The sequence below is a fragment of the Haemaphysalis longicornis genome, unplaced genomic scaffold, assembly GCF_048455015.1.
Source record: "Haemaphysalis longicornis isolate Haplotype H1 unplaced genomic scaffold, Haemaphysalis longicornis Haplotype H1 scaffold_9, whole genome shotgun sequence".
NCBI classification, from domain to species: Eukaryota; Metazoa; Arthropoda; class Arachnida; order Ixodida; family Ixodidae; genus Haemaphysalis; species Haemaphysalis longicornis.
The window spans coordinates 131,350,864-131,366,412 of NW_027526460.1; the positions used below are offsets into that span (position 1 = coordinate 131,350,864).

Below are 15,549 nucleotides of genomic sequence, written 5' to 3' on the forward strand. Positions count from 1 at the left end.
GGGGGACCTACGCCAAATTCCTGCCTCTTCCGATTCAGGGATTTCGTTTCCTACGAGCCGTCGTATAAAGCAGTGCGCCTGTGCTCCCAAGCTCAATTGTAAAAGCTATATAAAGAAGCACTATAGCACACCCAAGCTGGCTTCGAATTAGAAAGAGCATGCTTTGGATGGGGAGTGTGCAGGGCCACAAAAACCCGGTCACATAATCGGGTCTCCTCTTTGTTGCCCAAAGAAATCGAGGGTTTTCAAAGAGAAGGAAAAAATTTCAAGGCCCTTTTCAATTTCAAGGGTTTTCAAGGACCTGTACAAACCCTGATTATTCACTGCACAGCCTGGAGTCTACCCCAGGCTCACCTATGAGGTCCACCAAGACCATGTGGCCACCGGTGCATCTTCGAATTTCTGGCAATGCGAAGGCCAACAAGCTCACGGTTTGATGGGATGGAAGATCTCCTCTGATCTTGTACTTGGTTACCATAGGCTGAATCGACAAACCCTCTCTCCACCATAACCAAATCTTGCCCCAGACGAAACACTGGACTTTGAGAGAACACCTTCGAGCTACAGATTGCGAAGTGGCACGACCGTGTTCCACCTTGTTACCTACCCTGGTGAACCTGGTGGCAACGTCAGTCATCCTCCTGTGTGTGCTCATGAATCTGGCAGAAGCATCAAAAAGCGGCACACGCAAGTTCCACAATTGCTCCAGTTTCTGAAGATACGCTAGCTCTCAACAGTGCCTGGCTTCATCTATGCCACCAAGCAGGCAGGCTTCAGTGAAGGAACAGTCCTCCAGCCTGGCCACCAAAGGTATTGCAAAACAGAGAAGACCCAAGACGGCAGCACTTCCACTGTGTTTGACAATGCCAGCAGTGCAGACAAGATGCATTCACAGACATGGTTTATTTACAGGCTTATATGGTAGGCGAAACAGCAACATGTACATCTTGGGCACAGCCCTTCGATACATCCTTCGCCCAGGAAAATCTTCCATCGAAGAGCGCACAGCAATGCCATCAAGGCCTTCCACAGGTCGTGACCTGCAACACACAGGGTGACTTGGTGTCAGAAGCTTTTCATGTTATCACAGCTGCTGCCTAGCAAAAAGGCAGCACTCAAATGTTCCTCCTTTGACAAGCCACCAAGTTTCTGCCACTACTGGGTATCACAGAAGGCTAATTTCATACAACTGAGATGCGTCACAATGCAGGAAGTGTTAAACTATCAAACTGAAAAATTCAGTGATGTCACCTTGACTTGCACACACTTTTAGGAGAAGACCATTCCTGATTGACTCACAGGGGAAGACTCATGGTTCCTTACCTCCTGGACTAGTTCCACACACTGAGTAGTGGAGCGGGGGTGGGCTTTCCGCCCCAGCTAGTGTCAGACATCAGTCTGGACGCCCTGGGTGTGCGACTGCAGCTGCTCGCTGAACGGGGGCAGGTCAGTCAAGGAAACACTCGAGACAAAACAGTAGAGCCACTAAATAAGCTACGTCCTGATCTAGTGGCTCCACAAAACACCACCGCACACTTCTTGCCTCCACAAACCAAATTATCTCCCCAACAAGAACACAGTGATCAATAGGGGCCCTGCCTTCCCAAAGGGGTCCACACATCAAAGGGAGCTCAAGAAACGAGGCTCAGAAGTGCTTTCCTTGCATGACATATGCAGAAAAAGAGGGGGGAAGAGAAGTGCAAACCTGTATTGCTTCAAGGCTAGGTCCAAAGCAAGAAATGGAGCCAAAATGCTCGTCGCAGTTGTGCTGCAAACACTGATGCACAGAGCGGCACTGCACTTCCTACCCAGTTTGTCGCTTCCACCAGTGTCTCAAAACACCGTTGTACAGCTCTGCACTGACAGAAGGAAGTAAAGGCCAGGGAATTGCAGTGAGAAAGCAGCTGATGCTCGAGACAAGCATGTTCTCAAACAAGGGATGTGCGGAGACATTTCAAAGGGAGCACCACATGCTCTGAAAAACCTCCACCACTTTTTTTTCATTCTTTGTACCAAACCAGGGCAGCAACATAAAAACTTTACTTTGCTTCAAGGAATGTAGGCTTTTTGCTCTTTTTCTGGCTACTTCACACAGCAGGAGCTGTCAAACAGTTTTTTTTTTTTCTCAACGCTTAAATTGAGCGAGAAATCCCCAGACACAAAAGATGCATCAAACTAACACGCAGATGGCCTAGAAGGACATTTCGTTGGGCGAGTTGGTACATCTTAGGACCACAAACGATGGCAGAAAGAGCAGGATACAAAGCCAGGCACAGACTTGTAACTCACTCGCCTTTTAAGTGCAACAGCAAACCGCCTCTACCGTACAGCACCTGCTAACAGCCATCTCACTTTTAGAAGCGTAGAACGGCTTCTAGACACAGCAACATCTGAGAACCGCTGCTTTCACAAGAGTGTGATAGCTTCAACTACAGTCCAGGGACCGGGAGAGTGATTCTAAGGATGGCGTTTTCATATTCTGCAACACATATTTGCAAAAATGTAGGGAGTTTATCAGTCCCCCAATCTGCCTGCACTTAAATCTGCAGAAGGGAAATTGGGGGGGTTTACTGTATTTACTCGCGTAATGAATGCACTGCTTTCGTAAAAATTTTGGGTTTTCTTTTCAGTCCTCATATGACAAGAGTTTGCTAGATGCTGTTCTTTAATGTTGAACTGCAAATTCGCATCTTCGCGTGCTCCCAGATCAGGCATCAGAGGCTCCAAAATGAGGCTTGGTCTATTCCCTGCTTTGCAAACAGCCAGCACTGGAAGCAATGCATAGTAGCGCAGAAGAAAACTATGGGCAGAGAAATGGACAAATGTACGCATTTCATCGAGCAAGTTCTATTTTCGGTCTAGCCTCAAAATATGCTCCCCCAATATCTGTCGGCCCCGGTTCCCCGCTCTACATTTGGAGATAAAACGCATTTGATCCAACTCATCCCAGCACACACAGTTCTCCTGACGTGGCAATAGTTTGTGCCAATCGCAGCAACGGGACTGCAGGTAACAAAAACAGTGCGGTGCAAGGATACATTGACTGGCTCAGGTGCTGCAGCTGAAACAAAACGACAAGCAATGCGTCAGTCACAGTGACCTTGTCAAGAACGCGAGAACTGGGGAGAAGACAGGCCACACCTTCCAGTTCCCTATGCCACCAATTACGCCCTCTGTTATGTCTAATTATAGTAGTGGGAACTGCATGAAGTTTTAGCAACCATTTTCGACTGACCACCTATTCTATAAATTCAAGTTCAATTTAATTCAATCAATTTGTTTCATCGTTTATTAGAGGAGGAGGTCCTAATGCCACCACACTGTCAGGGGGCCTCCTGTTAATTAACAATTTTACAGACCGTCTAAATAATGCGTGAATAAATCAGAATGAATTCAGGTACTATATCACTCAAAATTCAGTTATATCACTACGACACATTAAGCCTGACAAGCTGTCTCAACAACTGCCCTTGCAGCACACACGCCCATGTCACGGTTTAAGTACAACTGCAGCTTCAAACCCTGTCACCGACCAGCCACAAAGAAACTAGGCACTTGGGGGGGAAAAAAAAAAGTTTTTGAAAGAACCTAACACACGTGCGAAAATTAAAAAAAAAAAAAAAGCCACAGAGGCCATTTTATCAAGCCGTGTTACAACAGCAGGAAAGGAGCAACAAAGCAGCAGCAGCAGCAGCAGCACCACCTCTGCGTGGCTCGTCAAGCTGTTTCAAAGGCACAGGGCAAATAGAGGACAACCACAAGCCCCAAAGCTAATCGACTGCACTACAGTTAAACCTGTGCAGAGCATGAGGTCGCGGGTTTGATTCCCGGCCGCGGCGGCTGCTTCTCTGATGGAGGCGAAAAGCAAAAACGCCCGTGTGTACGACATTTCGGAGCACGTTAAAGATCCCCCTGGTGGCCAAAATTAATCCAGAGCCCTCCACTACGGCACGCCTCATCGCCTGCGTTGCGTCGGCGCGTTAAACCCTACAATCAATCAATCAATAAAGAATTCCTGGATTTAATGAAGTTTTTCAATTCCCCATTGCCACCCCCATTGAAGCCCATGAGTTCACGGCCTGTATGTAACGAAGGTGTTGTGGCAGTTAATCTTGACGTAACAAATTGTATTTTGCACTTTGGCTGGACAAATGCACTCATTCACTGACTACTAGCACTACTTTAAAGGAGCCAGCATCTATGAAAACATCTAGAATCGCCAAAAACAAAATTCGTCACTACAATGACGATGAACGGTGTGGCTAGCGTCACCCAATGGCTAACGTATCACCCAGTGTAGCTTTTGTTTGTGTACCATGACGCACGGTGGCAAGAGTAACTACACTTCACTTTTTTTTTTGCCCGCACAGCAAAGTACCCCGCATTTCCACGAGCGAGTGCGGCATCAATTTGAGACGCCATGAAGTCGCATGTCTTCCCTGCTGTCTGAGGTGTCGGCTTGTCAGTGACGAGTTCTGCTGCCAGAAAACGAAATGTCCCCCCCCCCCCCCCCTCCAAAATGTTGGGACACCCCGCAAAAATAATTTAATCAATTTCGGGAATACCCATGGTTCAGCAGGCATGAACATGCTTAAGTGCCCAAATTACACTAAAAATTTTTCCTTGCAAAACAATAAATTAGAAAGAAAAAAAATGGCTTCTAAAAGTGATGGCTCGGACCTACAAGTGCCAAAAAGCTAGAGCTAAGAAACCCCCCCCGATACAAAATAGCCATTAATGAGGGCAAACAGCATCACATGACAGGTTGTGTCAGCCCAATCCTTCATTCAAACAATGAAGGGTTGGGTTTTTGAAGGGTTGCCACTGCGGATGCACGTTCTCAGTCACTCACATTCTCAATCAGCTTGGTCAGGTTGTCCTTTGCCAGCTGGCGTCCCTCTTCAGATTCAGGCCTGAGAAGCAGAGAGGGGAGGAGACACACTTGTACCCGCAAATCACTGCTGCATTGAACACATCGGGAAGCAAAAAAAGCGAGCTTTGGACCAAACCAACCCGAATGCTCGTTCATCTTGTACGACTATTTTCTGGCAAAACCTGATATTGCCCCACCACCTTTCTCCTAACCCTTTGATGCCCAGTGTTGCTCAGGAGCAACAACTCAAACAATATTTTTTTTTTATTGCGAACTTTCCGTTTTTTTTTTACATTTAACACAATCTATCGACAGGCAAAGGAACTTGGTCCTTCAAAAATGAAAGAAGAAAGGGCAACACATACTTCTGTATCGACTCCCATCGAGCCCGGGAGGCTCAATGGGCCCAATGGGCTCAATTGCACAGGTAACCTGAAATTGTGCAATTTCGTTGCTACGTATTACAAATGATAGCAATACAAACTTAACGTTATTGTCTTCACTTGAACCATAAATAACGGTGATCAAGGTAGCTTTCTTGTTCGCCTCATATATGGGCAGCCAGTGCCCAGTGTTTCGCAGTCCCCAGTGTGCCCTAGTGTCTGTCCTAATGAACCAAATTTTTTTCGTAGTTCATATTTGTTATGTCGGAAGTCCTTTTAGATCATACATAACTTCTCGCATTCTTAAGCGAAATAATAAAGTTTTGGGCAAAAAAAGGGTTAAAAGACACTTACTAAAATCGGATTTAAGACCTAATTTTGGACCAAAAAACTTTTAGCCTTTTCGTCTGCAGCGAATGATCCTATGACGCCATGTCACAAGCACAGACATGCACGCACAGAATAATAAAAGTAAAACAAGAACAAAGAATTGTGAGCCCTATTTCCAAAAGCGGGGTAATCTGGCACAGCAGACAACAGACGATCTGAAACCAGACGTCTGGTATAGACAATGATTAACCGCGGGAATACTTTACGATTTGTACGAGCAGTTATGTAACTATCTGGGGCCATCGTAAACTATCGACAAAAGAGGCTTTCTGATCGTCTGCTACCTCATTTGGCTGCTTCCTAGTGTAAACTGCCATCGCGCGTTTCGTTCTGCATCCCCAGGTGGCGCCATCATTCCAAGGTCAGTTTGCACATCCAAACCGGCTGCCAACCTCCCATAGGCGAAAACTGTTTTCATTTCTTTTCAGAATGAACACGTTAGTAGTGCTGTCGTTCCTGACGTCAAACAAAATAGACTACAAAATGCAACCTTCGTGTGAAGTTTGAGCACAAACGGAGCAGGGGTTCGCTCAGGAAAAATTTTTTAAAGTTCCATTTATTGATGTAACACTCTACATATATATTTATCACATAACTAGGTTTTGTTAAGTTTAAACTGTTGCAAGCTTACGGTACGACAAAATAGTGATCGGTCAGCAATTGTATTGGCCATTTAGATTAGCTCCTTTCTAAATCGGTGCTGCCCTCCCTATCTGCAGCTCCTCTGAGTGCAGTGCTGATATTTCTCCCAAATGGGCGACATAGAACTATAATGTCATCTTTCAATATGTTAATAGACACCTCGCCATGTCATGGTGCTCCATACAGCACCGTCTGCCTTATTCCATTATGTCCGTCATCATAAGTTTGCAAGAAACTAATGTGTTTGGAATATTAGGGGGTATAGTTTCGTGGCATATGCATTATACAAAATTTTTGGCATATTACTGCGCATGTTCACACACAAAAAAAAAAAAAAGCCGTTAAACCTTCCAGCCAGTCCCATGTGACCACAGGAAGCTGTTCCAAGTTTGGCAGAATTATGAGCTGCAATTTATGCCTTGCGACCTATTTAATTTTAGGCAAAATGTTTCTTGAGTTCCCTCTCCCTTATAAAATAAGCTTCTCACAGTTCCACAGGAGCGAAATCGCCAAGCCAGGGGTAACTGTGTGCTGCTCCTCTTGGTAACAGCCGCCGTAGATGCACGCACCCGGATGCACTCAAGGTGACTTTCTCACACACCACTCCAGAGTCTCCTGTTACCGGCGCAGGGACGATCGTGTTCCCGATTCATCTATGTGGCCAATCGGTATGGCTGCTTTGCACGGTTCTCGTGCAACAAGCAAGACATCTCCAGCTTTTTTTGTGTGCATTCTGTACTCACTAGGCCAACGTTCTATCAATTTAGCTATAGCAGGTGACACTTTGGTAACCCAAGCTTGCCCAGCCAGAGTGGTAGCTGAGCCCACTGCGGTGGCCACGTGCTATAACCTTTGTATCAACGACACACAGCGCAAGCGATACTGCCCCTGCTTCAAGTCAACATTTTCTTTTTTGCCCTACAAGCACCTCATCGTCGCGCTCGTCTCAGCACCGGCCAACCCCGACAACGTGTGCTGCCACACAGCCTAGTGCAGAAAGTGCCCCCCTGCTCACCCGCACAGCTCCTGCTGGGCGTTGAGCTCAAAGTGCAGTCGGGCCAGCCGCTCCTGCTGCTCCCGAACGTGCTCCATCTTCTCAAAGGTGCAGTCCTTGCCTGCCACCACAGGGGAGAGGAGAAGAAGGGGGGGGGGAGCAAAGTATAGAGAGAACATAACCTACCAAGTTTTGACATGTTAATTCAGGCTCCTGCTCTATTACACCTCTGGAGATTGGAACAGTTCACCCACTGCCCTTTCTTGATGATGATTTAGGGTTTTATGGCGCAAGGCCGACGAGGGCAAAGAGCGCCATGACAATGGTGGGATGCTATGTGGCGATATTAAAATGGAATCTAAAAAATCCACTACATTAAAATAAACTATGGAAGTTGGTGTATAGGGCCATAATTAAAAGTAAGAAATATTGGTTGCAAGGTGTTAAAAACCCCACAATACCGCCATTGTTTTGTGGCAGAACATGAGGACAAGTGAGATCATGGGGAGTATGTTATGTACTTTAAGAAGTCAACATTGGCAAGGTAATTAAATACTCTTCTGTAAGAGAACATGGGACTATCTGATAAAAATAATGAAGGGTGCAAGGGTATGCAATGAGTGTATATTTTATGAAAGTGACGTTTTCTCTCTATGTTGCACATCTCGCATTCAATAAGCATATGAAGAACTGAGAGCTGCCCCCCACACCGATGACAGTGTGGCTTGTTTGCGTCTGTTAAAAGGTATGAGTGTGTGATGTGTGTGTGGCCAATTCTCAATCTGCATAAGGCTACCTCCTCCCCCCAATACTACGGCACAAATGGCAATGAAATAGTTTGGTCAGCCAAAATGCAACTCTCGAGTTTCAAGCCACTCGGCAACGATAGCATTGTTCCCTGTCAAGCAAGAATCTAGCAGGGTATGCAAGGCCCAATCTTTAAAACAAAACAAAGTTGCCAGCAGTTTTTACAGTGCACTGCCAGAAGTTTACAGCGCTAAGGTGGGTAGTTTATACCAAAGAGCAAATTAAGATGCACTGTGTTCTCAAAAACGAGAAAAAGGTTCTACAGTTTAGCACCTGATGGCATCTAAATGCTCGCTGCAGCTTTAAAAATTTCAAATTTGGCACCCGCAACCTGAAATGCGCATTTCACTGTGAATACACCAGATGGCCCCTCTAAGGTGGCACGTTTTCCATCATAACCGCTGGCTCTCCCATCGGCAAAGATCATTCTTTTCTCATTTATTTAACCGGCAGGTAAGCGCCATCAGCGTTGCCATCCCCACAAAGTGTAACCTTTGCGCAAAGTTTCAGAGCAAACGGTGAATCGGTATGCTCAAAAAACAAGTTTTAAACACCAATTTATTGCTGCAACACCGCGCAGCTTGCTCCCCACGTCAGATCAGCATGGCCAACTAATTCTAGAACACTCTGTAGTTGCACACATCACTTGAGCAGCAAGAATGCTCGACAGATAGCAGCAGCCAGCTGTACTGTCACTCATGAACAAAGGATAACCTAGCTGTCAAAAAAAGCTTTTCATAAACAGCCTCACATTGACAGCTCGTCAAGTGTGGCTAGAGCAGCGTTTCCACCAAACATTGTAAAGAAAAACAACCTTCCAGTGGCGCTTAGCAGTGGATCGAATCAACTTTGAAACTGCTCTATCCATCAGGTTGTCGGGGCTCCATGCCTTACTTTCGCTCAGAGTTGTACCAAGCGGGTGCTTGCTGAGCTGCTTCTACCTACAGCTATTCAGGCAGGGCACGGTTGTGTACACTGGCAGCGTATTACCTGTTACGAACCCCTATCACCTCCATTGCGTATAGTTAGCCCATTAACGACAGGCTCCGCCAAAAGCAGAAGAACGCTGTGTTTGTCGAGAGAGATGGTGCATACGCTTGCAAACACTGAAGACTGAGATTCAGTTGCATCCACAGTTTAGTTCTATAGATGATGCCACATAGCTGGACCTCAGTTCTGAGAATAAGTAATTATTTAGTTTAGCTTTCGTCATTTGCCTGATTTTGCTTGCATTAGCGGCGAATCGGCTGTTGTGTTGGTGTCACTTGTTTCATTTACAAACGCCCTCCATCATTTAGGGGATGCACTTCAGGATGGAGCTCTGCAGCAGGCTACGGGTTCCCGATGGCATTCATCTTCAAGAAATTTTCCACAACTATAAAACTGTTCTAGCTATGACACCAATTTTCACTCACATGTTTCTAATGTGTCTGGAAACATTTCATCTATTTTAGGATTGTTGCAATTATATTCTCTTTGATTTACACAGATGTCTTGGAAACTATTATCAAAATTGACTAAAATTTTGTTATTTCAATCCACTACTCTGCTTTAGGAATTACAAGCGGTAACCACATGGAGTGATTTTTGCAAGAAACGCGACAGGCCATGCGGCGGTGATCCACAGTCAGGCGTCCCCATCGCTCACCGAGGCAGCCACGCGAGAGCGACAGAGAAACGCGATGTCAGTGTTTCCGCACTGTGCCTGATAGTATGTTGGTTATTCACAAATATTATCGAAATAAGCACTGTTACAAGACCTTTTTATGAGCCCATTTATCACAAAAAAGTACTATAAACATTTAACAGAAAGCTGAGGGTTTTACTTTTTTTGGGATACACTCTGCCATTCGCCCCTTCTTGTCATTCCTTCCCTAAGCCAGAAATTGTGCCCCTTAGTAGTAGTAGTAACTTTATTTTGCCCAAAAGTTGTGGTGATTGCACCACTGAGCTGTTAGACAGCGGGGCTCCCGGTGTTTTGGGACCTCTGTGTCTTCAGCCAACTGGGCGAGGACTTCTTGCATGTGGGGAGCTGGGCTAGAGATGGCAGCCTCCCACTCTGTTAAGGATATCGGCTCCCCTACTGACTAGTCGCTCAGGCCACTGTAAGCGATGTTTTCTGGCAAGCCAGAGCGGAGTGAAGCGGCAAGCGATTCCCTCCGCAGCAAAAAGCAGGTCGTCACACTCCCCGTTTCGCGAGTAAAATCGCTCCATGTGGTTAGTGCTATACCGTCAAAAAAAGCATTTACAGTGTTTGGACAGCTTAATTTCGGGTATGGCGCATTACATTCCGAGCCCAGTAGTGTTTCTACAAAAAATTGTTCTTACTGAAACCAGAAAACAGGTGGGGGAACTTTCGGTGGTACAGAAAGGGTTAGTTTAGTAGTATGACCGAAGCGGAGACTCCAATGCACAACTCATTCACAGCCAGGGCAGTGTCGTTGAAAACAGGCTCTCTTTCTAGAGTATACGGGTAGAGTCACTAATGCCATGAGGGTTACACAGCCTGGCTTGCCTTTACCTCCTCTCTGAAAGGGGGGGGGATAACGGACAACCCGCAAAGCGCCGCTCGCTCACCGAAGGCCTGCAGCTTGCCGGAGTGGAAGTCGTGCAGCAGCTGCAGGAGCCCCTGCTCCATCTGGCGGACGTCCGTGACGTCTGTGAGAAACGAGTGCTGCTCACAGGGGGCACGCCCATCACTGTCCACTGGGGGGGCGGTGGCGGGGGGAGGAGGGCAGCAGTGCAGAGGAGTGCCGGGCCAATCACGCGGGGGCGGTGACGGTGGTGGTGGTGGAGGGAGAGGGGAGAGAGTCACGGTGGAAATGAAACAAGAAGCAAACGAAAACAGCCTTTGTACGGGGAGGGTGCAACAACAGGTCAGTTGGGTCAAATGACAGCATGAGCAAGGATGTGAAATGGTTGTCCCAAACACTGCCAAGCCACTGCCAAATAGCTCAGTTCACTTTTATCCCCGTCTCATTGTAAACTGACGGAGCATGACGAAAAACGCAAAGCTCATTTCTGCCAAGGTCGTGCGTGTGTTCTGCTTGTGGTTGATTTTGGCTGAATTCCTGAAAACTGCGACGCACACACCAGCAGCCTTATTTGGCATCCGTTCACTCCGTGTTCGCTTTCACAGCTGTTCAGCCGCTGCTGCTGCTATTGGCTGTCCCCAACACTAACGTGGCGTGCGTCATCAGAGGGAGGCGGTGACACTAAATTTGTACACGCCAAACACCTGTCAATCAATTTCGAATTAAGCCATGCTCAGCATCCTGCTACGCATTGAGGCGAACCAACTTTTGCTTGTTTGCTTAGGTTTACGCTTGCGTCACTAAATAAAGGCTTTTAGAGTATCGGCACTCTTTTCTCTCATTGTTATGTGCCGCCGGGATTTTCATTGGTCGGTCGACACCACGTGATGTTTGTTTAGATATGGGCGCAGCCATTTTGTTTTTGGGCGCCTCTCCTCTCTCTCTCTCTCTTTGCTGCGCGGACGCTAGAGCGGCCGGTCGCATTCTGCCCGTTACAACCGGCGGCGGTTTCGTTCCGAGAGATGGCAACACTGCAAGCCAGAAACAAAATGGCCTCCAGGCACTTCCGGGTGCACGAAGTGGCGGTACTCTTAAGCGTAGCTTATTTAGTGACGCTAGTTTACGCCAGTGCCGTTTGGCTTCTCAGTTGCTCATGCTGCCCCATACAATGCAATTTTGATGTCATGCTAGAAGCAAGCACTTTACAGAGTGAACAGACACTGAGCATGGCCTCAGTGTTCACATCTCCCAGGAATGCAACAACAGAACAAGCGAGACAGAAACTTGTACAAGTCTGGGGAGGGGCCACACCTCATGATCTTAAATTAGTTATTATAGCTAAGCAGCAACCCATCACTTCAATGAAAACGAATTCAAAAAACTGCCTGGGATGCCAATGCAGCTACTGCCATAGCCACACATAATGATATGCCCCTTGCATTCAGCACAGCTGGGCAGCTTAGCAGAAATTATGGTGACTACTGTGTTTTCGCGCATATAACCCGCCCCTGCATATAATCCACACCCCCACCTTCAGCCCGCCGGAAAAGAAAAAAAAATCCTCACGTATTGCCCGCACATTTGATACAGGAAAGGCTGCACCAAAGCTATTGCTCAAGCAACACGGCACATACTATGTAGACAGAAAAAGCGCATGTTTAGCAAGTTGAATACACTGACTGCAAGGCAAAAGTCACAATTCACGAGTAAAATTTAGTGGTTACAGTGCACTCGTCCTTGTTTTTTCTTCTTTGTCCTCTTATGTTTTGCGCAATCGCTGGCATGGTAGGCTAAGCCAGTCTTACTGCGTAGCAGCTCTATGGCACAACACGCATTTCCGTGAAGCTGCACTGAAGGAAAATCCCTGTGCATTATCCACACCCCAAATTTACCACTGAAATTTTTCGCGTTTTTGGTGCGGGTTATACGCGCGAAAATACAGTAGTGAAAATGGCCCTGTGTAATGCTTTACAGAGCTCCTCAATCCCCGAGTTCGCGCATTTTTTCCCTGACACAGCCAAGCTCCTTTATGCTAACCCCAAAACATGTGAACTGGCCTGAAAGCACCGCTACAGTGACCCAAAAGACTAGCAACTCAATTCGTCAGTGGTGACAGTGCTATGAAATGACATAATAAAAGCACCAAGTCACTTCCTATTAACCTCTTTAGCACAGAAAGAAGCATCTGTGCTATATGCTATGATCAGACATCATTACGGTGAAGCCAAAACGATCATTCAAGGCTGCTGCACTCATAGCTCATCAATAACACATTGTAATCATCTCCTTGAGTGCCCCACCAGACAGTCTAGCTTCGGATTCTGAGAATGTTGACGAAATATTCCCCATCTGTCTACAAACGGAGCGATGGCTGGCCATCTGCCGGCCTGAGCAACACCTGCTCAGTGTGCAACGAAGCAGGAGCACAGCCTGCCAATCTGGTGGTGCTCTCAATCACCTGAAGACAATCAGCCTGGGGCACCCCTTTGCAGCAGCTTTGAAAAGTCCTCACAAAGCCCTGAACCCAAGACACTTGTTCAGCACAGATTAAAATCTCACCATGCTGTTGCAGGCACTTTTGATGTGGGAACATCGCTTACTTGTCCCACATTTCCACGCACTGGTAACTGCTTCCTTTTCTTAATTAAGCACATAAACTCAGCATTCAGTACCAAGCGTGCCTTTTGGTGCATCCAAAGCTGCAAGACAGCACCAGTTAGGTACATTTTATGAGCAACTACCTTCTTTTACGTTTTATCAGCCACTGCAATGAAACAGACCTCTTAAAATTGGACTGCAGCAGTTCTTTTGATGTCTTACAAGAAATGAGCGCGGTCAGAGCTCACTGTCCTCTACTCCATATTTGGCAGTCAGAATTATCCCTGCTTGGAACCGGTGGCTGTTTGTGTGGTGCCAACTCAACTGACAAACATTTCATCTGGAATGCCTCAGGGCTCTGTCCTGGGCCCCACACTGTTCTCGATTCACCTCAATTATATGTGAATAGAATAATTTTTCTTTTGCTTGCATAATGTGCCCACAACACCTCAATCGTGTCAACCTCTGCCTGCCTGGGCTTCCAATTCAACACAGTCGAATCCTGGGTGAGTTTAAAGCCAGGTCCAGAGGAGGGTTGTGCCTTGTGGTCCAGCTGTATTCACACACTTGACTATCTGCCGTGCAAAGAGCATGGAGTTCCTGTGCCAGTAGGAGACTCCATCACCAGGTCACTGCCCCAGCAGCATTCGTCGTGTGTCCCATGTACCCTGTCAACATTCTCTTACACTGTTTTCGTTTCTAGTGCTAGCTGTTTGCTAGTACAAGCAGCCTTTAAAATGGCTGCTTGTACTGGCAACCACTTGATCATGGAAGCAAGGCGGCCAGCATGTGGGTATACTTTCCCACATTTGAAGTTGCACACCTTTGCGGACCTGCCGTCTTTGCATGCATAAGCGCGCCAGTTGACCTGAACTGATCCGCACGAAAACAGTGGGATGTGGTACACCTGTCGTTCCTGCAACTATAAAATGATTTCTTTGTTTGGCTACAGCCTGCCTGTGCTGGACATACAGATGGGCCCTACATCAAGGACAGACTATCACTGCTTTATCAAGCTTGACCTTTCCTGCTTCTCTTGGTAGCATCAGCACAAGGGACAGGACGTTGTTTTTTTGCTGCCCTGTCATAAGTGATGCTGCAATCAAGATGTGGCTATCCCAACTGGCCTCATCACCCATTCTTGCTATACCTCCATCTGTTTCTCGCCCCACTCCCCCCTTACCCTTTCACCCATTTCCCAATTTTGTTTCATGCGCACTCTGTGCTCCTCCTGGCACTTTCAGCCCTTGTCTACCGCAGAGATCTCGCTTCTTCCAACGCTGTCTCCCACTGCTGCGCTATTAATGTTGCCCACCCTCTGGTGGGCTGGAAACCGCATTGCATGAGGGTCATCCAGTACTCACTTGCCTTTTTTTAAAGTTGGTGAGAATAGAAATCAGCAGTGCCAGTTAAGGTGCCAATAATGTGCAGCAGCCGAGGCCGCCTTCGCTCTTTTATTTTAACACTTTACTAGGCAGAACAGCCGAACGAAGAGCGTGAAGAGTTCAGGTCAATCCTGGAGGTTAGGTCAATCCTACACTGTCGCAGATGGCACAAGTGCGTTCTCACTAGCATGGACTATGGGCACAGAACATGCATGTGCGACTGGAGGACCCGCCCACCCCGAGACTGCAGTAGACGTAGGTCCCAGTCCCCGCGACCGCGGGCGCGCAGATCTACCGAGCGACACACCTTTGCCGTTCCTGGGCGCACGGCGCGGCGTCGGCTTGAACTCCATCTTGGGCCTCAGCGACTTGGTCTCGTCGTTGGTCGTCTCGGACATGACCCGCGCGAGCGGCGACTTGTTGGACAGCTGCCGCGACAGCTCGAAAGCGCTCTCGCCCCGCGGAAAAGGGTCGCCCGCGCTGCTCGAACTGCAGGCACCGCTGGGAGCGCTCGGAGGCGCCAGGAGGAAGCTATTTGCGGCGCTGGCGGCCGAGCTCGGGGGAAACAGGTGCGCCGACGTAGACGCGACGCTAGTCGTCGTCGTCGACGCAGGTGGCACGGCTGCGGTCGTCGCCACCACCGCCGTGGGAGCCACCACCACCTCCGGGGCATCTTCGACTGACTCGGCACCGGCGGAGGCGAGCGAGACGGCTTCGCCGCCGCCCGACGACGATGGCGCAGCACTGTCGGCCGTAGCGTTGCCGTCCATCGCCAGTCTGAGGTAGCCGGCCTTACTGGTGCTTTCCTTTAGGCGCAACATTTAATGACGGGCTCTTCTCACTCTCCCCGTGACAGGTCTGTCATTACACGCGCGTCGGAGGAGGAGAGCGGAAGCGGCGGCGGGGGAAAAAAAGAGAAAAACTGGCCTGACGAGCCTGACAG

At 47.8% G+C, this 15,549-nt stretch overlaps 1 protein-coding gene across 2 annotated transcripts; it reads right to left on the reverse strand.

Annotated features, from left to right (window-relative positions):
- Positions 1–884: 884 nt before the first annotated feature.
- Positions 885–15,469, reverse strand: LOC144152887 (uncharacterized). 2 transcript variants are annotated; one of them, XM_077684424.1, is made up of 7 exons: positions 14,914–15,469; positions 10,667–10,747; positions 7,304–7,403; positions 4,853–4,913; positions 3,039–3,061; positions 1,324–1,432; positions 885–1,040 (listed from the first exon to the last, which is right to left on the reverse strand). In XM_077684424.1, the coding sequence occupies exons 1-6, from the start codon at positions 15,425–15,427 to the stop codon at positions 1,387–1,389; spliced, it is 825 nt and encodes a 274-aa protein (XP_077540550.1). In that variant the 5' UTR covers positions 15,428–15,469; the 3' UTR covers positions 885–1,040; positions 1,324–1,386. The 2 variants fall into 2 exon arrangements, with proteins under 2 accessions (XP_077540550.1, XP_077540549.1); XM_077684423.1 differs by having other exon boundaries at positions 10,667–10,795.
- Between the last annotated feature and the right edge of the window lie 80 nt (positions 15,470–15,549).

What these genes read in the sequence shown, in the direction of transcription:
- LOC144152887 (XM_077684423.1), bottom strand. Translation starts at nt 15,427, where the DNA reads ATGTTGCGCCTAAAGGAAAGCACCAGTAAGGCCGGCTACCTCAGACTG. An exon ending in TGCGCCCAGGAACGGCAAAG is followed by an intron (nt 10,796 to 14,913) that starts GTGTGTCGCTCG and finishes CCGCCCCCCCAG; the next exon opens with TGGACAGTGATGGGCGTGCC. An exon ending in CGGCAAGCTGCAGGCCTTCG is followed by an intron (nt 7,404 to 10,666) that starts GTGAGCGAGCGG and finishes CTGTGGTGGCAG; the next exon opens with GCAAGGACTGCACCTTTGAG.